The sequence below is a fragment of the Saimiri boliviensis genome, chromosome 12 (assembly GCF_048565385.1).
Source record: "Saimiri boliviensis isolate mSaiBol1 chromosome 12, mSaiBol1.pri, whole genome shotgun sequence".
Taxonomy (NCBI): Eukaryota; Metazoa; Chordata; class Mammalia; order Primates; family Cebidae; genus Saimiri; species Saimiri boliviensis.
Genome location: NC_133460.1, coordinates 15,730,068 through 15,754,454, shown reverse-complemented (window position 1 = coordinate 15,754,454; position 24,387 = coordinate 15,730,068). Strand labels below are relative to the sequence as shown.

Here is a 24,387-nt window from a genome sequence, read left to right as displayed (position 1 = left end):
AAGTGATCCGCCCACCTTGACCTCCCAAACTGCTGGCATTGCAGGCGTGAACCACTTCGCTCAGCCCCAGTGTTTAAAATACTATAAAGAAGGTCAAGACAGCCACAATAGAGCATTAACCGAAGCACAAGGCCCATGAAGCAGACTCTGAAGAAAAACACAGGCCAGAGAAGCTATATAACCTCCCAAGGTCACACAGCAAGTGTTGGAGCCAAGATTCAAGGCCAGCCTCTAAAATGACGCAACTCCCTTTACTTATTGAAAACTCCCTGCAGGCAGGGGCTTTGATCTGATCACCGCTGATTGCTTGGCACCCTCTCAGGGCCTGTCACACATTGGCACTCGTGACATATTTCATATTTGGAGGAATGAATGAATAGGTCACATTCACCCAAGAGCCAAGTGGCTTCTTGGAGATTCTCTTCCTTTGCCTTGGCTCTGGCACAAGTAACATTCCCATTTCTGCCCCTCCTTCATGTTTACTTAAAGCCTTGAATTCCTAGAAAAAGCTGCCTGTCTACATGGAATGGCCACACGCCAGACACTTCTGTGAGGCTCCACCTCCCCAGAGCATTCCTGGTCTGTGAGTCCCACTTTTACAGGGTGGAGTGAAGCTAGGAGACATGAGATAATGGAAGGTCACTGGTGGCATCCTTGACTCTTTGCCATCAGACTCCAGGTCACCTGAAGTCTAATAGCCAAGTCCCTAGTCTGATCCTAACACAAGGAAACTAGAAGCAACTTACTAAAGTAGAAGCAAAAAATGGGTTTTGTTTATGGTTATGGCATTAAGTGAAAAAACAGCCAATGCTGCCAGGCTCGGGGGTTCAGGCGTGTAATCCCAGCACTTTGGGACGCAGAGGCAGGAGGATCCCTTGAGCCCAGGAGTTTGAGGCCAGCCTGGGCAATATGGTGAAATCCCATCCTTACAAAAAAATTTAAAAATTAGCCGCAAGTGGTGGCATGTGACTGTGGTCCCAGCTAACTGGAGGCTGAGGCAGGAGGATCAGTTGAGCCCAGGAGGTTGAGGTTACAGTAAGTTGTCTTTGTTTCATTGCATTCCAGCCTGCACAACAGAGCAGGACCCTGTCTCCACACACACACACACACACACACACACACACACAGAGAGAGAGAGAGAGAGAGAGAAAGAGAGAGAGAGAGAGAGAGCACCAGCTAATGCTGGTAAATAACTAGATTAGTCAAGATTAATTAATCTAGAGTAATCTAATTAGACTAATCTAATTTTAACTAGATTTAGGGAGCTAACCTAATGTTTCTTTGAAAGCAACTACGTTTTTCTGTCTGAATGTTTATAAGATGCTTTGCTGGCAGTCGGGACAGCGCGGGGAGAAATGGAAACTCAGGAACACATAAACGAATTAATCATAATTCTAATGTCATAACACCTCATCATTGCCCTGGGCATGACTCTCTGTGAGTTTCATTATTTTTTCTTTATTTATTTATGGTAAAATAATGAACAGTTGTGAACCCACTCACTCACCCAAGAATAACATCATTACCAACAACTCGCGTCCCTGGGAGGGGGTGTGGGGGGTGGCTTCCCCCAACTCATCTTTCCATCTCAGAGGTAATTGCCATCCTGAATTTTGTTTTGTTTTGTTTTGTTTTTTAAGACAGAGTCTCACTCTGTCACCCAGGCTGGAGTGCAGTGGTGCGATCTCAGTTCACTGCAACCTCCACTTCTCGGGTTCAAGCAATTCTCCTGCCTCAGTCTCCTGAGTAGCCAGGATTACAGGCAAGCACCACCACACCCCACTAATTTTTGTGTTTTTAGTAGAAACGTGGTTTCACCATGTTGGCCAGGCTGGTCTCAAACTCCTGACCTCTAGTGATTCACCTGCCTCAGCCTCCCAAAGTGCTGGGATTGTATGTGTGAGCCACCACCCCCAGTCCCTGAATTTTGTGTTTTTTAGTCACCCTTTTAAAGAAGAATTAAGGTCTAAGTGCCATGATTCTTGCTTGTAATCCCAGCACTTCCAGATGCCAAGGCAAGAGGATCCCCTGAGGCCAGGAAATCAAGACCATCCTGGGCAATATAGTGAGACCCCTGTCTCTAAAAATAATAATAATGATAAATTGAAAAGATGTATTAAGTATGTATGCCTACCTAAATAGTGTATTGCTCAGTTTTATGTGTCTTTGAAATTCATTAAAAAGTTATGTCTTCTTTGGATACTTGCTACAAATATTCCATCACGGCTATTACATGTAGCCGTATTTTATTTATTTCACTGCTGTAGGATATTCTGTTATCTGGATAGGTCACAATATGGATTTATTCATTTTCTTGTTGATGGGTGTTTGGGTTGTTTCCAGCTTTTTTTTTTTTTTTTTTTTTGAGACGAGGTATCACTTTGGCACCCAGGCTGGAGTGCAGTGGCATGACCACACTTCACTGCAGCTTCAACCTTCTGGGCTCAAGCAATCATCCCACTTCAGCCTCCCAAGTAGCTGGGACTACAGGCATGCACCATCATCCCTGGCTAATTTTTGTATTTTATTTTGTTTTTAGTTTATTTTTTGAGACAGTTTCACTCTTGTTGCCCAGGCTGGAGTGCAATGGCATGATCTTGGCTCACCGCAACCACTGCCCCCAGGTTCAAGCAATTCTCCTGCCTCAGCCTCCCAAGTAGCTGGGATTACAGGCATGTGCCATCACCGCCGGCTAATTTTATATTTTTAGTATAGCTGGAGTTTCTCCCTCTTGGTCAGGCTGGTCTCAAATTCCCAACCTCAGGTGATCTGCATACCTCAGCCTCCCAAAGTGCTGGGATTACTGGTGTGAGCTACCATGCCCAGCTAATTTTTGCATTTTTTGTAGAGATGGGATTTCACCACGTTGCCCAGAGTAATATAGACTAATCCTGAGCTCAAGTAATCCTGCTCCCGCCTTGGTACCATCCGCAGCTTTTTTTTTTTTTTTTTTTTTTTTTCCTGTTTTGAGACAGGGTCTCACTCTGGGTCTTGCTATGATGGACTTAAAAAAAAAAAAAATTAGCCAGGCATGTTGGCACATGCCTGTAGTCCCACCTACCAGGAAGGCTAAGGCAAGAGAATTGCTTGAGCCCAGTAGTTCGAGTTTACAGTGAGCTATGATTGAACCACAGCACTACCGTACTCCAGCCTGGATGTCAGAGAGAAACTCTCACAAAAAATAAAAAAAGTTAACATGAAATTCCAAAATCGATGCTGTTGGCAGAATACTGCAGGTTACTTTTGGGGGAAATGATTTGCAGTGAATTGTTACACATTTTTTATTATTATTTGAGACAGAGTCTTGCTCTGTGGCCTAGGTGGGAGTACAGTGCCGTGATCTTGGCTTGCTGCAACCTCTGCCTTCCAGGTTCAAGCAATTCTCATTCTTTAGCCTCCCAAGTAGCTGGGATTACAGGCGTGCACCACCACACCTAGCTAATTTTTGTATTTTTAGTAGAAATAGGTTTTGCCATGTTGCCCCAGCTGCACTCGAACTCCTCACCTCAAGTGATCCACTTGCCACAGCCTCCCAAACTGCTGGGATTACACGCATGAGCCACCATACCCAGCTGAATTATTATACTTTTAATTAAAAAAAAAATAGTTGACTATTTGAAAAAAAAAGTTAATCCATGAGAAAACAGACTTATCAAAAGACAGGTACTGAGACGTTTGGATATCCATTTGTGGAAAGTAAAATGAAACAAAACCCACAGTTCATGCCATAAACAAAACTCAACTCAGCTAGACAAAAGAATTAAATATGAATGGCAAACTCAAAAGCTATTAGAATCGACTAAATGCACTGCCTATAAAGAAACGTCTTTTAAATCTGACTCTATACTTAAAAACATTTCTATTCATCAACGTATATCTAAACTAACAACCAAAAAATTTAAAAGACGTGATGGACTCAGAAAAATCAACATTCTGCAACTGTCATCTTAATCATTGGTTTGGGCAGGAATCTTCAATGAACGCTAGACTAGTGAGTAAAAAATTTATGAGGAACACGATCTTTAAATAGTCTCAAAGTGGCTGGGCGCGGTGGCTCACACCTGTAATCCCAGCACTTTGGGAGGCTGAGGCAGGCAGATCACGAGGTCAGGAGTTGAAGACCAGCCTGGCCAACATGGTGAAACCCCGTCTCTACTAAAAATACAAAAAATAAGCTGGGCGCAGTGGCAGGTGCCTGTAATCCCAGCTACTTGGGAGGCTGAGGCAGAAGAATCACTTGAACCCGGGAGGTGAAGTTTGCAGTGAGCCGAGACAGCACCATTGCACTCTAGCCTGGGTGACAGCATGAAACTCCATCTCAAAAAAAAAAAAAAAACCCTCAAAGGATCTCCCTACAAATTAGTTACTAATTACAAAGGGGTAGTATCTGTTTAGTGGATAAAACCAGCAAAAACAACCTTATTTAAAAATCAAAAGAGATTGGGCATGGTGGCTAATGCTTCATACAAATTTAATGATCTAATTGCAATGTGTGATCCAGGATTGGATCAAAGATCGGGAAAAAAAAAAAAAAGACAAATTATAGTATCAGGTGGCAAAATTCAAATCTGAGTGTGGATTGGATAACAGTTTTGTATCAATATTACAGGTCTGAATTTTGATAAACGTAATGTGTAACAGAAAATGTCTTTGTTCTCAAAATCCCAAACTTTGAGAGGCCAAGGCAGAAGGATTGCATGAGCCCAGTAGTTTGAGGTTGGAATGAGCTACGATCGTGCCACTACATTCCAGCCTGGGGAACAAAAGGAGATCCTGTCTCTGAAAAGAAAAAAAAAAATTAAAAATAACATGATTAGCTGGGCAAGGTGGCTCACGCCTGTAATCCTAGCACTTTGGGAGGCCAAGGTGGGTGGATCACTTGAGGTCAGCAGTTCGAGACCAGCCTGGACAACATGGTGAAACCCCACCTCTAAAAAAAAATTAATTAATTAAATTAAAATTAAAATTACATCATCAATAATGAGTAGCCATCATGTACTCCCTGCTGCAATGATGGCCAGAGTAGGACTCATCAATTCTGTGTTTTTTTCTGCCAGATATTCAAACTCTAAATCCAATTATGAGGAAACATTAAACCAAATAAAGAGACATAAATATAAGTGAATTATTCTGGATTCTTCAAAAATATCAAAGACCACTGGGTGCAGTGGCTCAGCCCAACACTTTCAGAGGCTGAAAAGGGAGGATCGCTTTAGGCCAAGAGTTCAAGACCAGTATGGGCAACACAGCGAGACTCCCTGTCTCTACAAGAAATTAAAAATTAGCCAGGCATGGTGGCACATGCCATGATCCAAGCTACTAGGGAAGCTAAGGAAGAAGGATCACTTGAGCCAGGGAGTTTGAGGCTGCAGTGATCATGTCACTGGCACTCCAGCCTGGGTGACAGAGCGAGCCTCTGCCTCAAAAAAAAAAAAAAAAAAAAAAATTCAGAAGGAAAAGGCTAACAAAATGTTTCAGATTAAGGAAGATTTGAGAGTCATGGCAACTAACTGCGAAATGTGATCCAAGATTGGCTCAAAGACCAGAAGAAAAAGAGATCAATTACATTAGCAGGTGGCAAAATTTGAATCTGAACTGTGGATTGAATAATAGTTTTCTATCAATGTTTGGATTTTGATAAATGTAGTAGATTTTGATAAAAGTAATGTTCAAGATAAAATGCCTTCTTTGGGAGGCTGAGGTGGGTGAATCACCTGAGGTGAGGAGTTCGAAACCAACCTGACCCACACGGAGAAACCCCATCTCTAAAAAAAATTAAAAATAAATTAAAAAAAGATAAAGTGCCTTTGTTCTCAAGAAATATACATGAATTTTTTTAAGGGATAAAAAATGATGTCACATGGTGTCTCCAAAATCCTTTCACAGAGATCCAGATATACCAATATAAAGAAGAACAGGGGATAAATGGTTAAAAAAAGAATTGGGGCCAGGTGAGGTGGCTCACACCTGTAATTTCAGCACTTTGGGATACTGAGGCAGTGCAGATCACCTGAGGTCAGGAGTTTGAGATCAGCCTGGTCAACATGTCAAAACCCCATTTCCACTAAAAATACAAAAAAATAGCTGGACATGGTCACTCATGCATGTAGTCTCAGCTACTTGGGAGGTTGAGATATGAGGATTACTTGAACCCTGGAGGCAGAGGTTCCAGTGAACCCACATCATGCCATTGCACTCCAGCCTGGGTGACAGGGTGAGTCTCTGTCTCAAAAAAAATGGAATGGGACAAGATGAGGCACGATGGCTCGTGCCTGTAATCCCAGCACTTTGGGAGGCTAAGGCAGGGGGATCACTCAAGCCCAGGAGTTTGAAACCAGCCTGGGCTACACAGAGCGATCCGATCTCTGCAAAAAAAAAAAAAAAAAAAAAAAAAAATTACCTGGGTGTGGTGGCTTGAGCCTATATTCCCAGCTACTGGAGAGGCTGAAGTGGGAAGATTGCTTGAGCCCGGGAGGTCAAGGCTGCAGTGACCTATGATTGCGCCATTGCACTCCAGCCTGGGTGACAGAGCAAGATTCTGTCTCCAAAAAAAAAAAAAAAAAACCAAAACAAAAAGAAAAAAATGAAATGGTATAAAATGTAAACAATTGCTGAATCTAAGTAAAGGGTAAATAGGGGTTTCTTATGTTCTTGTAATTCATCTGTAAGTGTGAAATACTCCAATTTGAAAAGGCTGTATGATATTTTACCTATGTGATTCAACTATGTAACATTCTAGAAAAGGTAAAACACTGGAGACAGTAAAGAAATCAATGATTGCTTGCGGTTTGGGGTGGGCAGGAGGGTTGGGGAAACAGTGGCATAGGATGACAGGGCACCATCTTTTTCTTTTTTTTTTTTTTTGAGATGGAATTTCATTCACTTTTGTCACCCAAGCTGGAGTACAATGGCGTAATCACAACTCACTGCAACCTCTGCCTTTCAGGGTCAAGCGATTCTCCTGCCTCAGCCTCTCTGAGTAGCTGGGATCACAGCATGTGCCACCGCACCCAGCAAATTTTTGTATTTTTGGTAGAGACAGGGTTTCAGCATGTTGGCCATGCTGGTCTCAAACTCCTGACCTCAGGTGACCCACCTGCCTCAGCCTCCCAAAGTGCTTCAATTACAGGAGCGAGCCACTGCGCCCAGCCAGGGACACCATTTTAAAACAGACTCATCTTAAAACTAGCAAGACACATTCCTTGCTGGTCTCAGCTCATGGTCATAAGACGTTTACAACAGAAGAAACAGCTTAGGTAAAGCCTACAAGGACAAACTCCTCCAATAATAAAATGTTCAGATGTCATGGTATCTCATAACAATATATGCTTTTATAATCATTATAGTCATGGCTTGATGCACTTACCCACTAAAATGCAAAGATAACTTTCTTTTTTTCTTTTTTTTTTCTTTTTTTTTATGTTAAAGGAGATTTCAGTGCTAAGGATAACTTTCCTGAAATCGACAAAGTAATAAATTTAGTTATGCTGTCAGCCCACTAGCAGGTGGACTAGCTTAGCTTTCACATAGATAAGACCCCTATAAAAGAACAGCTTAAAACAAAGACAGTGCATTCCTCCTCTTGGTTTCTGAGGATGCCCTACTCTGTAATGGAGTAGCTTTCAATACACCATCTCTGCTGACTGAACTCTGAGACTCACCCTGAATTCTTTCCTATGCCAGATCCAAGAACCCTCTCTTGGGGTCTGGATGGGGACCCCTTTGTCCAGCAACAGGAAGGAGGGATGAGTAGGAAGAGCTCAGGGCTTTAAAGGTGGACATATGTCACTCTACATTTGCCAAAATCCATAGAACGTGCAAAACAAAGGGTAACCCCTTATGCGAACTGTGGACTTTAGTTTATAGTGTATAAATGCTGACTCATCAATCATAACAAATAATGCTAACAATAGTGGAAACTCTTTGAGGGAGAAGGGTGTATGGGAACCCTATACTTTGCACTCAGCTTTTCTGTAAACCTGAAACTGCTCTAAAAAGGAGCATATTGTGTACCAACAGAACTTAAACATAATAAATAAATAAATAAATAAACTGAGGCTGGGTGTGGTGACTCACAGACTCAACTTGTAATCCCAGTGCTTTGGGAAGCCAAGGTGGGCAGATTACTTGAAGTCAGGAGTTTGAGACCAGCTTGGCCAACATGGTGAAACCCCGTCCCTACTATAAATACAAAAATTAGCCAGGCACGGTGCTGGACTGTAATCCCAGTGACTCGGGAGGCTGAGGCAAGAGAATCTCTTGAACCCAGGAGGTGGAGGTTACAGTGAGCCAAGACTGTGCCACTGCACTACAGCCTGGGTGACAAAGTGAGACTCTATATATTAAAAAAAAAATTTTTAAAAAGTAAAACAAACAACATCAAACCTCAATACATACTTTTTGAGTATAGATATATTATTATTTCAGAACAATTTGCTGGAAAGACTACACTTTTCCTATTGAATTATATTAACTCATATGTCAAAAATCAACTAACTATAAATATGTACAAGTCTGGCCGGGCGCGGTGGCTCAAGCCTGTAATCCCAGCACTTTGGGAGGCTGAGGCGGGCGGATCACGAGGTCGAGAGATCGAGACCATCCTGGTCAACGTGGTGAAACCCCGTCTCTACTAAAAATACAAAAAATTAGCTGGGCATGGTGGCGCGTGCCTGTAATCCCAGCTACTCAGGAGGCTGAGGCAGGAGAATTGCCTGAGCCCAGGAGGCGGAGGTTGCGGTGAGCCGAGACAGTGCCATTGCACTCCAGCCTGGGTAACAAGAGCGAAACTCTGTCTCAAAAAAAAAAAAAAAAAAAAAAAAAAAAAAAAAAAAAAATATGTACAAGTCTAATTCTGGACCCTCTATGCTGTTTGATTGACTGATTGATAGATATCTCACCAACACTATCCTTTCCTGATTACTGTAGATTTTTTTTGGTAAGTCTTTTTTTTAAATAATAATTGTTTTCTTCTTCCTTTCTTCCTCCCTCCCTTCCTTTTTTTTTTTTCTCTTTTTTTTTTTTTCCACTCTGTCACCAAGGCTGGAATGCAGTGGCACAATCTTGGCTCACTGCAACCTCTGCCTTCTGGATTCAAGCGATTCTCCTGCTTCAGCCTCCCGAGTAGCTGGGACTACAGGTGTACGCCACCATGCCCTGCTAATTTTTGTATTTTTAGTAGAGTCAGGGTTTCATCATATTGGTCAGGCTGGTCTTTAACTCCTGACCTCCAGTATCCACCCACCTTGGCCTCCCAAAGTGCTGGGATTACAGCCATGAGCCATTTGCCTGGCTCCTTTCTTTTTTTCATATATATATATATATATATATATATATATATATATTTTTTTTTTTTTTTTTTTTTTTTTTTTTTTTTTTTGAGACAAGGTCTGTCACTCAGGCTGGAGTACAGTGGTGCAATCACGGCTCACTGCAGCCTCTACCTCCGGAACTCAGGTGATCCTCCTGCCCTCAGCCTCCTGAATAGCTGGGACTACTGGCACACACCACCACACCCAGCTAATTTTTGTATTTTTCTTTTTTAGTAGAGATGGGGTTTTCACCATGTTGGCCTGAACTCCTGACCTCAGGTGATCTGCCTGCTTCGGCCTCCCAAAGTGATGGGATTACAGGCATAAGCCACCACACCCAGCCTTGTTGGTGCATTTTTAAGATTAAATTCAATATAAAAGCATAGAACAGTCTCTATGGGACCAGGCACAAGCTCAGGCCTGTAACCCCTACACTTTGGGAGGCCAAGGCGGAAGGATTGCTTGAGGCCATGAGTTTGAGACCAACACGGGCAGCATAGTGAGGCTCTGACTCTACTTAAAAAACTAAAAATTAGCTGAGCATGTTAGCACAAGCCTGTAGTCCCAGCTACTCAGAAGCCTGAAGCAAGAGGACTGCTTGATCCCAGGAGTTCAAAGTTACAGTGAGCTATGATTGCACTGCCGTACTCCAGCCTGGGTGACAGAGCAAGATCCTGACTCCAAAATAACACTACTAATAATTAAACAAAGAGAGAATAGCCTCCATGGAATAGATCTCATTCCAACTTCCTGAGCCTGAGTAGTTCACTACAGACGGCAGGCAGGCAGTGCTCCTTGGATCTCCCAATTCTGCTGGCTGGAACTGAACTTTTGACATAAGAAAATAAGTTAGGGGGCCTACTAACTATCTATGGTTGGTGGTATGAGGCTATAATGGGTTTGAGAATGACAAAGTTTTGAAATCCTGAGACATGGGAATGCCAGAATTGCTACATTATGGGAAGCTTAGACAGGAATGCTTCATTCACTGTAGGTATAGTACGAATGGCTTTTTCAGGCTTACAAAAATATTGGTAGGTGAGAGAAATGGCAGAGAAAACAGCTCCATATTACCCAAAGAAAACTGCAAAATTTGCAGTTCAGCTCACCGAAGAAAAAATAAAATAAATAAAAAGAACTTAAAAAGAAAGAAAGAAAAAGAAAACTGTAGGCTGGGCGCTTGTGGCTCACTCCGGTAATCCCAGCACTTTGAGAGGCTGAGGCCGGCGGATCATGAGGTCAAGAGATTCCTGGCCAATTTGATAATCCCGTCTACACTGAAAATACAAAAATTAGCTGGGTGTGGTGGCTCGAAGGAGAATCTCTTGAACCCAGGCGGTGGGGGTTGCAGTGAGCCGACATGGCACCTCTGCACTCCAGCCAGGCAACAGAACGAGACTCCATCTCAAAAAAGAAGAGAAAACTGCAAAAAGGAGATTAGTAAAGGAATTTAATGAAAATGGACCAAATGTAGCATTTTGTCAATTAGTCAAGCAACTCAAGTTAATTTCGTCATAGGCTTATTGCGGGTGATGAATGCATTTTGATCTGTTTGGTGTGATATGAAGTGAGGCCTCTGTAAGTGAGAATATCCAGGTTGAACAAAGTTCTTGGAGAATGAGAACAGTTGGACCAATGGACAACATTCTTTCCAAGGGCAGCCCACCCCACACGACCCCCAAGCCCACCTCCACCCCCCACCCCCACCCCTTACCCCCATTCCTTACTCCCAGCTGTCTTCCTTTCTGATTGGGTTATAATCCGAGGGTGTGGCTCCCTTTGCGATCCATGATGCACCGTTCTGATTAAATTCGACATTCAGTACATAAAGGGGTCGGTCAAAGACCAGCGAAAGGAATAGATTCAGCCCTCCAGAGTGAATTTCATGATAGTTTGCAAGTTTCTCGTGGAGTTCTTTCCTCATTAGAGATAGCTCTCGCCCTTTCATTCACACAGAGGCTTTTAAGAAAAGCAACCAACCTAAAGAGGACCTGACAGCAAGAAATTTTTGGTGAGATAACAAAGAAGGTTAAGGGTGGAAGAAACTTGTTACATATGAAAAGTACTGATGTGTGTAGTTGAGTTAAATTGCATTGGTATCCCTAGAGCTGCCTTTGACTGTGATCAAAATTTTATTGCCACAGCATCTCTATAGATCATGCTAAAATGTAACGAGTTAGTCAGCACATATTTATTGAGCACCTACTATGTTCTACAGGAAAAACAAAGATAAAGATAAGATCCCTATTGTCAGCTGAAGGTAGGAGTTGGAGGAGATAATTAAAAAGTAAATGTATAACATGTCGACTATCTGCAAGTTCTGGGAAGAAAAGACTAAAGGTATAGAGAAAGATCGTCATCTCATTTAAATAAGATGGCCTTAGGAAGGCTTTTCTGACAAGATGATGGTTAATTTTAAATCAAGTTCAGTAAGAATTTGGAGTGTGCGTTCAGGAAGTCCCTGGGAAACTCTGCTACTCCTTGGCTATACGATCTTACTCTCAGTTGCCTAAATTCACTGAGCCTAGCCTATAAAATTCAGAGAGGATGAGAATATACATTGCAAACAATAGTGATTATTGTCCTTTATGAATATAATTTTATTACAGTATGATTTTTCTGAATGTAATAATGCCCCCATGACCGAAGGAAAAAAAGCATTCCAGTCTGCTGAGGGGGTTCTTGTCACTGTTCCTGGCCTTTGCGCTTAGGAATGGAATTGGGACCCTGCCACTGAGCAGGCATTCCCTTCTACAAATTCCGAAAGTACATGATGGCTAGCTTCAGTTTCCTCATCTATAAATCGGAAACAATGGTTGTGTTGACCACGTACGGTTTTTGTTGTTAAATTGACATTTATTGAGCCACAGCTATTAATATTTCGGAAGCACCGTCATGGTGTCAGAATGTGGATTTATGTGCATTTATTTAATACGTGACAACCAAGGAAACCAAGTACTATTTTTAATGGCATTTTGCAGCCAAGGGGACCCAGGCACAGAGGGGTTAAATCTAGAGCCGTACAGCTAGGGATACAACCCAGACAACTTGGCTGTTGAGTCTGGCAATGTTATTAATGGGTCAGCCCTGTTCCTAGCACGTAGTAAGAGCTCAATAAATCTGTACGGTGTTAGTAGCTGTTACCAGTTCTTGGCAGCGACTGCTCCACTATTTTCCATTTGTGAAGAGTTTAGGGTAGTCAGTTTGATGGAAGCGGCAGCTAGGGAGCGCTTTCATAGCAACCATAGTTTTCTGCCTAGCAACCATAATGTTTACTTAAATTGTGAGGTTTAGGGGAGCTAACGGGGTCTGTGGGAAAGGAGGAGTTGGCCGACCACCCCTAGGCAAGCCACTTTCCAGTAGAAACTGCACGCAGCTCCTGCAAGGCGAGCTTTCCCCCACCCCCGAACCTTCCTGTGAGCCGGTCCTTCTGACGCGACATCCTGACGCGACATACCCCCCTCCCTTTTGAAGCAGATGGTTCCTCCCGTTGTCCCGGCTAGTTCAGGTTCCGCGCTCGAGAGTCACAAAGCGCAGGGTCACGTGGGCGGGCCGGTGCGCTTTGTGACGTCAGCGGCCCCGCCCCTCGGCCCGCCTATCCGCGCACGCCAGCCCCGCCTCGCGCGCGCCGCCCGTGCAATCCCTGCTTAAGAGACCCCGGAGTGGGGCGCTCGTCCGAAGCCAGGCCGCATCCGCCATAGTGCCTGGCTTGGAGGTGTCGCCGCCGCTCGGTGAGGGCCCCTGAGCGGCAGGGGGGCAGCACAAAAAGGGAGCCGGCGAAGCCCTGGCCGCCGCCCAGCGGCTTGCGGGCGTGTTCTCGCGGTTCCGGGCCTCAAGGCGACGGGAGCGAAAGACGAGCGAAGCGCGGAGGATCCGGCGAGAGGAAGCGTCAGGGAGCCTCGGCGGTGTCCCCGGGGTCCGCCGAAGCCACCCGGCCGCCGGCTGGGGCCCGGTGTGGTGAGGAAGTGCTCCGAGGCCTCGCCGAGGCCTAGCGCCGGCTTTGTGTTCCGGGCGGCGGCGGCGGCAGCGGCGGCGGCGGCGGCGGCGGCGGTGGGAGGCGGAGCCGGGGGCGGCCTGCGGGAAGGCCTCTCCTCCGCCGACCGCGCGTTTTCGGCCTAGGCCGCCGGGCTGCTCGTGGCCTCCGGGGAGCAGGCGCCAGGGGTTTGTGTGCGGTGGGGGCCTGGGCCTGGGGAAGCTGACGCCGGTCGTCCGGAAGCCAGGAGGAGGCGTGAGGCCGCTCGTGGACTCCGGGCCTAGGCCCTCTCCCCTCAACCTTCTCCCGGGGCCTGGGTCACCCCAATCCACGGAGAGAGAGACCCGCCGGGAGGTGCGGCCGCGCTATGGACCCCTGACCCAGTGGGGTCGCTCGGACTCTTAACGTGTGGACTGACCGCTACTGACTGCACCGCCTGCCCCTGTCTCTGCCGGCCCCGTAGCATGAGCGAGGGGGACCCAGCCGGGTGACATTGTGCCCGTTGGCGGATTCTCGATTTCCCCTTTGCCCCGTCCTCGCCCTCCTCCTCCCCCATGAAGTGATTCTGAGTATCGGGGGGGCTCTGGATCATTGTTCTCACGAACCCCTGCTTGTGGTTGGGGGGTATTTAATCTGAGGCCTTAGGGTCCTTCGGTGTCTTTGAGTGTTTTGTGTGTACATATTTTGCTCTTAAAGTTTATAAATATACATATATTGAGAGTGTCCACGTCTCCTCGCTGAACCTTAGGAATCCTTGGCACCATGTCCTGTGTGCATTATAAATTTTCCTCTAAACTCAACTATGATACTGTCACCTTTGATGGGCTCCACATCTCCCTCTGCGACTTAAAGAAGCAGATTATGGGGAGAGAGAAGCTGAAAGCTGCCGACTGCGACCTGCAGATCACCAATGCGCAGACGAAAGAAGGTAAGTGCCGCTTGGGCTTCAGAGACTTGCTGGCTGGAGAGATACTAGTTAGAAGGTGCCTGGCAGGAAGCTAACCGCCATTATGTCTCTAGTGGGACTGTTCGTTCTAGTACTTTGGATACAACTTTCGTTGATAGCCAAGGGTTGCAGCAGCCGGCCTTGGAGTTTCACTGGTTTATTTGATTTCTGCATACTGGGGTCATCAGTAACATGCTAACCCCAAAACGTGGAAGCCTAATTATTCATTTCGATGTTTTTTTAAATGAGGGAGGGAGAAGAGGAGGATTGCTATCTAGATTCTTAGGGTGCTTGTCTTAGGGCGTTTTCTAACTTATTTTCCATCAGGAGGAGAGGAGAGCCTATTCAAGGCTTGTTTGTTCAATCAGGAAAAAAACAAAAAAGAGAGACGTCTCATTTTCTAACAGCCTAACAACGTTGTGGAGTTTGATGGCAGATTTTCTGTCCTGCCTTTCTCCCTCCCCGAATTGATGTATCTGGAGTTGCTTGCCTGTGTTGTGGGGAAGGGATCTGAACTTTAATATTTTTGAAGATATTCAGTGTTGGAATTGTTTTTGGATCTTGAAATGTTCTGATGTCACTGCTCTTGTCTTGTGTGTCCATTCCGGAATTAGTAATACGGCAATTAAGCAGTTGAATTCCTAGTTCATCACATTACCCTTAGGATTTAGCAATTCATAGGTAAACATCAAAAGTACTGATTTTTTAAAAAGTAGTAGTTGCTAGATTTTACGTGACTGTTGATACTAAGGTACTGAAAAATAGGCTGCTACCATAGAACACAATAAGCCACTGATGAGAATCGTTAGATTCTTTGCTTTTCCAAAATATTTGATAATATCTGGAACTTAATAGTAGATAAATGTGTCTTTCCTGACTCTGAACTTGTTTTGGTTTTTCTGAGATCAGTAATGCCGACGGGTAGTTTTTAGCAGTTTAATGTCCTAAAAGTTATTGACGGGATAAGAAGGAATAACATGAAGTTACGATTATGTTAGGGTATTTTTTTAGTCACTTTTTTTTTTTTTTTGGACGGTGTTTCACCATATTGGTCAGGCTAGTCTCGAACTCTTGACCTCAGGTGATCCACCCACCTCGGCCTCCCAAAGTGCTGGGATTACAGGCGTGAGCCACCACACCCATTCAGTCACTAAAATTTTTATCACACTTGAGGTATGACGTGAATTCTTATAGTTGAAGTGGAAGGTCCCCCACCTCCAGCCCGTAGTTTAGTAGGTAGAGTAAATCTTGTCTTGTAGAAGGCCAGCGTTCCATTTATAAGGCAGACCTAAGTGTAATTGTATTAGGTTAAGGAACAGCAGTGCTGGCATATCATAACTCAAAAATATTAAGGAAGAATTTTATTTGTCCGGATGATATTATGTGAAAATACTGTGCTTCCCCAGTTTTTAAAAACAAGTGTCATACCCTTTGATGATAATTGGAGCTATTTGTAATCCTCTGCCTAAGGAGAGGAAAGGCTGGTGGTGGTCATGAACAGTTGATAAATATCTTTATTTAAGTGCATCACAGGCATCCCTTAACTGTAACATTCACATTTCACAGAACAGATGGGTTTATAAGAAGTTCAGTATGAGAGGAGAGACAATATGAATGAAATTAAAGGCTATTAAGGCAATTTTAATCGTCATATATTCAGGTTTCGTATTTTACTGCAGTATTACACAATTGAATCATTAGGGCTAGGCCTTATCCATCTTTTTGTCCCACACTTGAATGCAACTTTTTTTTTTTCTTAATGAGGCAGAATTTCCCTCTTGTTGCAAAGGCTAGAGTGCAGTGGCACCATCTCGGGTCACTGCAACCCCCTGGATTCAAGCCACTCTCCTGCCTCAGCCTCCCGAATAGCTGGGATTACAGGTGCCTGCCCCCACACTCAGCTAATTTTTGCATTTTTAGTAGAGATAGCGTTTCACCATGTTAGTCAGGCTGGTCTTGAACTCCTGACCTTGTGATTCGCCTGCTTCAGCCTCCCAAAGTGCTGGGATTACAGGTATGAGCCACCGTGCCCAGCCTGCAACTTTTTTTTTTTTTTTTTTTTTTTTTTTTTTTTGAGATCGAGTCTCACTCTTGTCACCCAGGCTGGAGTTTAGTAGCACCATCTCAGCTCACCGCAACCTCCACCTCCGTGGTTCGAGCAGTTCTCATGCCTCAGCCTCCCAAGTAGCTGGGACTACAGGCTTGTGCCACCATACCCAGCTAATATTTTTATTTTTAGTGAAGACAGGGTTTTGCCATGCTGGCCACCTGGTCTCGAACTCTTGGCCTCAAGTGATCCACCCACTTGGATCTCCCAAAGTGGATTATATGCAGCACTTTGGGAGTGAATGCAATTTTAGACTGGGGTAAATTATAGTTGAAAGAATCCTTTCTACAAATTAAGAGTTTTGTGACTTTGTGTAACTGAATTTTTTTTTTCCCAGTCCAGGAAAATAAATGATAGATAATTTTAAACCCAGAAAGCCAGAGAAGTGTTTTTGCCCAGCACATTTTCTTTTTTATATTTGTGTGAACTGCCCTTTATTGGAGAAAGCTTTGATGTTAGGAGTTGTTGAGAAAAGATAGCCATGATGGAGAAAACATGTATTTTATGTAATCGTCAAGTTAGGAAAAGAAAAGATATTGAGGGTAGCTACTTAACTAGTTTTATGGGAAATAGTAGCCAGTGTCATTATGGTAATCTTTTTACCGTAGTTAAGGTCCAGTTTCTTTTTTTTTTTTTTTTTTTTTGAGACGGAGTCTCGCTCTTGTTACCCAGGCTGGAGTGCAATGGCGCGATCTCGTCTCACCGCAACCTCCGCCTCCTGGTTTCAGGCAGTTCTCCTGCCTCAGTCCCCTGAGTAGCTGGGATTACAGGCACACGCCACCATGCCCAGCTAATTTTTTGTTAAAGATGGGGGTTTTGTCATGTTGCCCAGGGTGGTCTCCTGAGCCCAAGTAATCCTCCTGCCTTGGCCTCCCAAAGAGCTGGGATTATAGGCTTGAGCCACTGTGCCCAGCCTAGGGCCCTTAAATCTTGGTAAGACTAAAATGCTTGGGTCAGAATTCCATGTATTTTTAGACAAGAATCTTGCTTGTTTCTAGACTGTATTTCAAAATGAATCTCAAGTAATCTTTGTTATATATGAGAAGCTTTATATGTAGTTTATATATATATATATATATATATATATATATATATAAACAAAAACAAAACATACTTCATTCTGAACTTAAAAAGTGTGAGAGATTTGGAAGCTGAATATGAAGTGTTTGTAAATGACCCTTATTATCTTTCTTACTTTCCATTTCTCAGATTTATCTTGTTTTTCATTTCATCCATTGCCTTTCATGTCTGGGGTCAAAAAAACTGGCACGCAGAAAGGGTCTTTTGAAGCCAACAGACTACTTATTAAGAAGATATTTTAAATGAAATACCCCCAAAGTGTCTTTATTACCCCTAGAAAGATACTTTGAGGGGTAAGAAATCACCAGTATAATTCAGGTATTTAAAAAGTTAGAACTTCTCTTTGGAAGGGCATTGAGGCACATTTTAGTTTGACACAGTACTGTGCTAATCAAATTAATAAGCTGTCTTGAAAGCTCTTGTGAGTGCATTGAGTTGTTATATATTCAGAAACTTCCTGTCAGGTGTTTGACACTAAGTTTTGTTTCTAGAATTAACTTTTAAAAAATCATGCCACGCACGCTCTCAGTTTTTCTGACTCAAAGCTTTCTTGGAATTTGGGACTATGATGAACTGTCCCAAGATAATGATTATAGTCCTACATTGGCATGGCTAAATCTAGGAAATTGCCTAACTCTAATAGAATACTTCTGAGATATAGCCTTCTACTTGAAGTATATAGAAAACAACCCTTCCCTGAACAATTTTATAATAGGAAATACTGTTAGCATTATGACTAAAAGTAATGAAACTGATACACGTTAAAAGCCTAAATGCCTACATGCCTGGTAAGCTTAATAGTTGGAAGAACAGTGATAATCACTTGGGGCAGAGTAACTTCAAGTGAAGTGAGTAAACTTAGTGACATTAAAAAGGTCTAGTTGTATAATTAAAAGAAATGGATATATTTTTGCGTCTTCTAGGTAATTTTTCTTTTTGCCAATTTTACAGATTCTTTCCTTAGCAAATCTTTTTACCAGAGTTAAAGTCCAGTTTCTTAATTTCATTCTTCTAAAAGTATTGCGAATAATAGTCCAAGGTGTATAAAAATGGGATCCATTCACCTCCCTCTTGGTTTTCCCAAAAAGTGACATCACTGTTTATCTAGTGGCTAAAGCCAGGAACCCAGGGATTCCTCTGACCTGATTCCTCTTTCTTTTTCATCTTCCCAGTATTCAGTCCATCAGCAAGCTTTGTCAATTCTACCTGAAAACATTGTCTTTCTCTCTGCCACATCCTAACACAGGTCATTGTTATCTCTACCTGGATTGTCTAGCAGCTTCATTATTGGTCCCCTGGTATCTACTCTTGTTCTCCTAGCAGTTCCTGCTCCACATGGATGCCACAGTAGTCTTTTTTTCTTTAACAAAAAGCAAATCATCACTTTGCTTAAAATCCTTCCGTGACTTCCTTATGGACTTCAAAACAAAATATAAATCAGTATATGATCTGTACCTTTGTGTCATTCTTCTCTTTTATTTTCTTAGGCCCACCAAGCTGTTTTATGTCATTTTTCCACATGCTTTTTTTATCCTCTGCCTGAAATAGTCCTCAACCAGTATTTTTTCCCCCATATCTAGCTGGGTTCTCAGTCTTTAAGTATCCAGTGGAAGTTCTGAGGGGCTTTCTTGGAATCAACATTATATCTGAAGTTTTATTCCACTGTTCATTCCTTATTGGAGTGAATAAGGAATGAATTTTATTCCTTTATTCCATTTTCTCTTTATTCATAACATGTTATAATTTAATTTTTAATCTTTCTTCCTCAGTAATAATTTCTGAGTGCAGGAATTATAATACTCAACTAAAATGTTTAGGGACTAGGAGAGAGAGAATATCTTCATTCTAAATAACAGCTTTTTCTCCATTCACATGTTTAGCATTTCTGGCTAAAGAATGATAGTATTACTGAGATTTGGAGTTCCACAAAAGTAGAGGTGCTAGAGCCAAGAGCGTGATGATATTTGTTGTCCTTTGAAAAGAAGCTCTCTTATGGCTTTGGATGTTTGTTCTGACAGTTACCAGTAATCTAGACGCAAGGAACATGTAGTTATTATGTTTAAGTTCATTTCCCATAAAATTTGTATTTGAAGTCTTCTAATTCTTGGGTACTCACCCAAATCCCAAATGGAAATTCAATTCTATCTTTTTATTTACAGAATATACTGATGATAATGCTCTAATTCCTAAGAATTCGTCTGTAATTGTTAGAAGAATTCCTATTGGAGGTGTTAAATCTACAAGCAAGACATATGTTATGTAAGTATCAAATCTCATGTATTTCTCTAAATAGACTTTTTCTTAGTTTTTTTTTTTTTTTAATTTCGTGAGAAGTGTGTTTTAGAACTGAACTCATCACCTTAACCTTAATGAATACATCTTCTCAAGACTATAAGGATAGGAATTTGTTCATTTACTTGTTTTTGATTTCCTCCCCCAGTTAAATTGACTTAGCCTATAGTGAAAGGGGCCATTATTAGGAAAAATGTTTGCTCCATATGGGCAGTATTTACAAAGACAGGAAATTCATATTCAAATTACTTCTGTGCCCTTCTTTACCTGCGTTTTTGGAGGTGAGGGGCTTTAATTTTCTTCACCACAAAAATTTAATGTTGTAACGATGTGTCCTAAATATTTTGACAGCATCAAGAGTATTCAGTAATGCTAATATTTACTCCTTATCAATAAGGGGCTTTGGCCAGGAGGCATAAAGTATGTAGGATTTATAACCGTAGGCACTGGAATCAGGCTTAGGTTTGATTCCATTTACTGCTTCATACCAGTTGTGTGACTTTGGACTTTGGGTAAGTCTCTGCGCCTCAGATTCCTCAAAAATAAAATAGGGATGTGAGTACTTAAAACCCTAGAGGGTTGTAAGAATTAAATAGTGTCTGGCACATGGTGAATGCACAGTATTGGAGTTGGAAAAGAGCAATTTCCCACAACTAGTCTAGAGCTAATATTCACTAACCTCGGGCAGGATTAAAACCTTATATCCTTAACTTTCTCCACTTTCTTGCAATTTTAGTAATGATAGCAGATGCAGTAGTGAAACGGGCAACAACATTGGTTATTTAAAGTATAGTGGTTTTCACTTAGAATTAGGTAGCTTTGTTTGAAATTGGAACAGATTGTTTTGAGTCAATGAAAACTAGAATTTGCCAGTGCTAGGGAATGGAATGTGTTCTTGAAATTAAGGTAAAAATAGTCATTTTGGAGTTTTACCTCATGTGGGCAATGGGTATTCTAATATTTTTCTCATTAGTTTGTTGTAAAGTTACATTCCGTATCTTAACACTTGGAGGTCTTTTTGTGCAGTATCTTCCATATAGTAACAACTTTAAAAAGCTGAATTCTTTCCTTGTTGTGTAATTTCCAAGTGGACTTAATGGCATGTGTTCTTACCTTTAAATGATTCTAAGAATTGTAATTTTTTTTTTTTTCCTGAGACAGAGTTTCATTCTGTTGCCCAGGCTACAGTACGGTGATGCAATCTTGGCTCACTGCAGCCTCTACCACCTGGGCTCAAGCTATTCTCCTGCCTCAGCCTCCCAAGTAACTGGCATTCCAGGTGCCCACTGACACACCTAGCTAATTTTTGTATTTTTAGTAGAGACGGGGTTTCACCATGTTGGCCAGGCTGTTTTCAAACTCCTGACCCAAGGTGATCCTCTCACCTTGTCCTCCCAAAGTTCTGGGATTACAGGCATGAGCCACCACACCCAGCCTAAGAATTATAAATTTATGGAGTTAATTCCTACAATCTAGTATGAAATTTTACTTTAATTTACCAAGTGCTTTTTTAAAAATGGCAGACACTGCTTCTGTAGATTTTTTTTGATAGAAACTCTTAGGGAAAGAATTATTTGAAGTACATGGCAAAATAAGTTGCCTCTTCCCAGAATTATATGTTAATTTACAATGTATAGGATTCTGTTTGTGATACATTTGACTCATAAAATGCATCAGTTTTTGAGCAGATACTAGAACATCAAAGCTGATTTTTTAATCTCAAATTCCAAATTATACACAAACCTAGAAACTCCTGTTAAATGCTAACATTTCTCTGTAGTCAAGATGCCTTAAACTTTAAGTTACATTAAAAGGCTATATTTAGCAACTCAACTCCTTCTCCTTTGCGTTGTGGACTAGTAGTCAATATGCCTTAAACTTTAAGCATAAAAAGGCTATATTTAGCAACTCAACTCCTTCTCCTTTGCGTTGTGGACTAAAAGAATTTTTGGGGGGGTTATTTGTATGTTTTTTAAACATCAAATTGTCCAGTTCTACACAGCCATTTAAGTCAGTTCTTTTAACTAAAATACTCTCAGATTAAATGTGTTTTCCTGGGAGTGAGAATTTTTGTTCAGTTTTGTTTTTGTTTTTAAGAAATGGGGTCACTGTGTTGCCCAGGCTAGTCCCTCAAACTCCTGGACTCAAGGGATCTTCTCACTGCCTCCCATAATGTTGGGGTTACAGGTATAAGCCCCCTCACCTGGCCTCTTGTTCAATTCTTGATCATTGTTTTGAGACATTTGAAAAGTAAAAATAACTATCAGCTTGGCTTTTCAGATTTGAAAATTAGTTTTTGGAGCACAGCAGTTTCTCAGGGATCCAAGTTACAGATGTTACGATAGTGGTCTTCCTGATAAGTGGAAATTTACATCTGAACCTATTCAGAAACTGAGAAATAACATAATTTAATTTTTCAGTTTATTAAGAAAAAAACACATTTCTAAACATAGAATCCCTATATCACCTTTCAGAAAACACTTCTTTTAAGTGGCAAGATACTCCTATTTTCACGTTCCCTAGTGTGGAATTTTTTTCCAACCACAAATCCATCTCAAAACTGTTCAAAGGTGGTAAAGATTAATCAAAAGTAATTTATTCATTCAGAAATTGACTGTTATATACCAAAGGAAAATTATGTTTCTAAAAATGTATGATTGAAGATGTTAAAAGTTATTAACACAGAAATTCATAAATAGCTAATGTTTTGTTTTTATTTTGCTTTTTAGAAGTCGAACTGAACCAGCGATGGCAACTACAAAAGCAGTATGTAAAAACACAATCTCACACTTTTTCTACACATTGCTTTACCTTTATAATGTAGCAGTCAAGTAAATCATTTTAGAACTTAATATCCAACTGATCATAGTACATATTGTAAATAAAATGTATTTTGATGACAGCTCAGTTGAATATGGATATATGTGGCATCATTTGCACACTTATTTTGTAGAAATGGGTAATTTGTGCCCGTAACATTGTTTCATATTAAATATGGTAGCATTCTCCCTGTATGACACTGTGTTGTACAGTTAATGTATGATCTTTTTTAGATCGTTTAGGTTTTACACTAATGAACATGATGACATGTTCTACATCTGTCTGTCTATAGTTAGTATTTTGTATGTATGTACAGGCTGTTGTGTGCTTTTTGTTTCTTGCAATAAAAAATGTTTGGAGTGTATATTTTGCCATTTTCACGTTGTATCACTTAGTTTTTGTTAGTTTTTTTTTTTTCTGCCTGATTTATGGCTTCCAAAAACGCATTAGCAACATGCAAAGCTTATATTAAAGTTTGATGCTTTCTCCAAGTTCAAACACATCATATAAAAGAGCTTTCCAGAGACCATTGATGCAGCTTTATTATTTAGTCTTGCTTTATTTGGCATTTTGAGCTCCTTTTGTTTACATCTGTACTATAAAGTGAGACCTGGAACTGGGGCCCCCTGTGGTCTGTCTCAGTGCTATTTTGATTTTATATAAATTGATTACATTGTTTTCAAAGTTTAATGAGATCTTCCACTTTTGTCTAGTTAGCACAGATGTCCAAATTAAAATATTTCCCTCTTTCTCATCAGATACTAAAATGCTATGTTAATTGTAGGCTATTGAAAGCTTTAGCTTATCAGAGGTAATTCCCCTTAACCAGGATAACACCTTAATTTTTGTAATCACAGATTAACTTTAATTTGTGATACCATTTTAACTTTGAGCTCTTAAGTAAAAAGTAGCAGCATTCCTAAGTTGTGGGTGAAGTATCTGTTTCATAATACAGGTCTATCATAATTGAGTTCTGTAAATGTAATGGTTCTCTAAACATTTTAATGCCTAGGCTTGTTACTGTATACAATGCAAGATGTCTAAAATCTTCATTTAGAATTCAAGGGTATTGCTTGCTATTTCACATTATATACTTTATAAATACTATTGATCTTTGTATATGAGGCATTTCACTAACCTTGGATTATTGGATCTTAAACATGATAATACAGAGTATCTGAACATTGGACTTGTTCTTTAGAGTATATGGCCTTTAGTTCTTGTGGAACTAAATACAGTGATTCTAAGATCAAAAGCCTTAGTGTTGGGGTTTTGGTTTTTTTTTCCTCTTTTTGGATATGGACTTTTTTTTCTTTTTCTTTTTCTTTTTTTTTTTTTTTTTTTTTTTTTTTTAAGCATAATGCTGTAAAAACTGTCCAAGCTTATGTTTTGCTGGTAATTGGTTTAAAACTGATTTTTATGTATCCAAATGCTAGCATAAATTAGATTGACTATCTTGGTGACTGTAGTAGCTAATGTAACACATTTTGTATAAAGTACAGTTTATATAGTATTTAAACTAATTCAGATGAAGTTTTATTTCTTGAAAACAGTTATTTCCTTTTTGTTTAATTAGCATGTGTATAAACACAAATCACATGTTTATAAATAAAGTTAACATTCTTTTAGCCTTGTGTGTTCCGGCATGTCTGTATTACATTTATAAGAAGCAGTTTTTCTAAGCTTATTTAGGTTTCTCTTTTCATTTCTTTTTTTTCATACTTTAAAAGTGGCTTTAATTTTTAGGTAGAATTAACTGAAATAGATGCAGTAGATACCTTGTTGTCCCCATCATTTATTTGCTTGGGGTAAACTTGCTGGCATTTAGGATGAGAATATATTCATCAAGCGTAATTAG

General features: G+C 41.1%; 1 protein-coding gene across 4 annotated transcripts in view; it reads left to right on the top strand.

Annotated features, from left to right (window-relative positions):
• The first annotated feature begins 12,943 nt into the window (after positions 1-12,943).
• Positions 12,944-24,387, top strand: part of RBBP6 (RB binding protein 6, ubiquitin ligase) — a 33,121-nt gene continuing 21,677 nt past the window's right edge. For all 4 annotated transcript variants that reach the window (XM_003930208.4, XM_003930207.4, XM_074381918.1 and 1 more), the window contains exons 1-3: positions 12,944-14,212; positions 19,577-19,676; positions 22,439-22,475. In XM_003930208.4, coding sequence (XP_003930257.1) covers positions 14,047-14,212; positions 19,577-19,676; positions 22,439-22,475 — 303 coding nt within the window. In that variant the 5' untranslated portion in view covers positions 12,944-14,046. The remainder of the gene's footprint in view (positions 14,213-19,576; positions 19,677-22,438; positions 22,476-24,387) is intronic.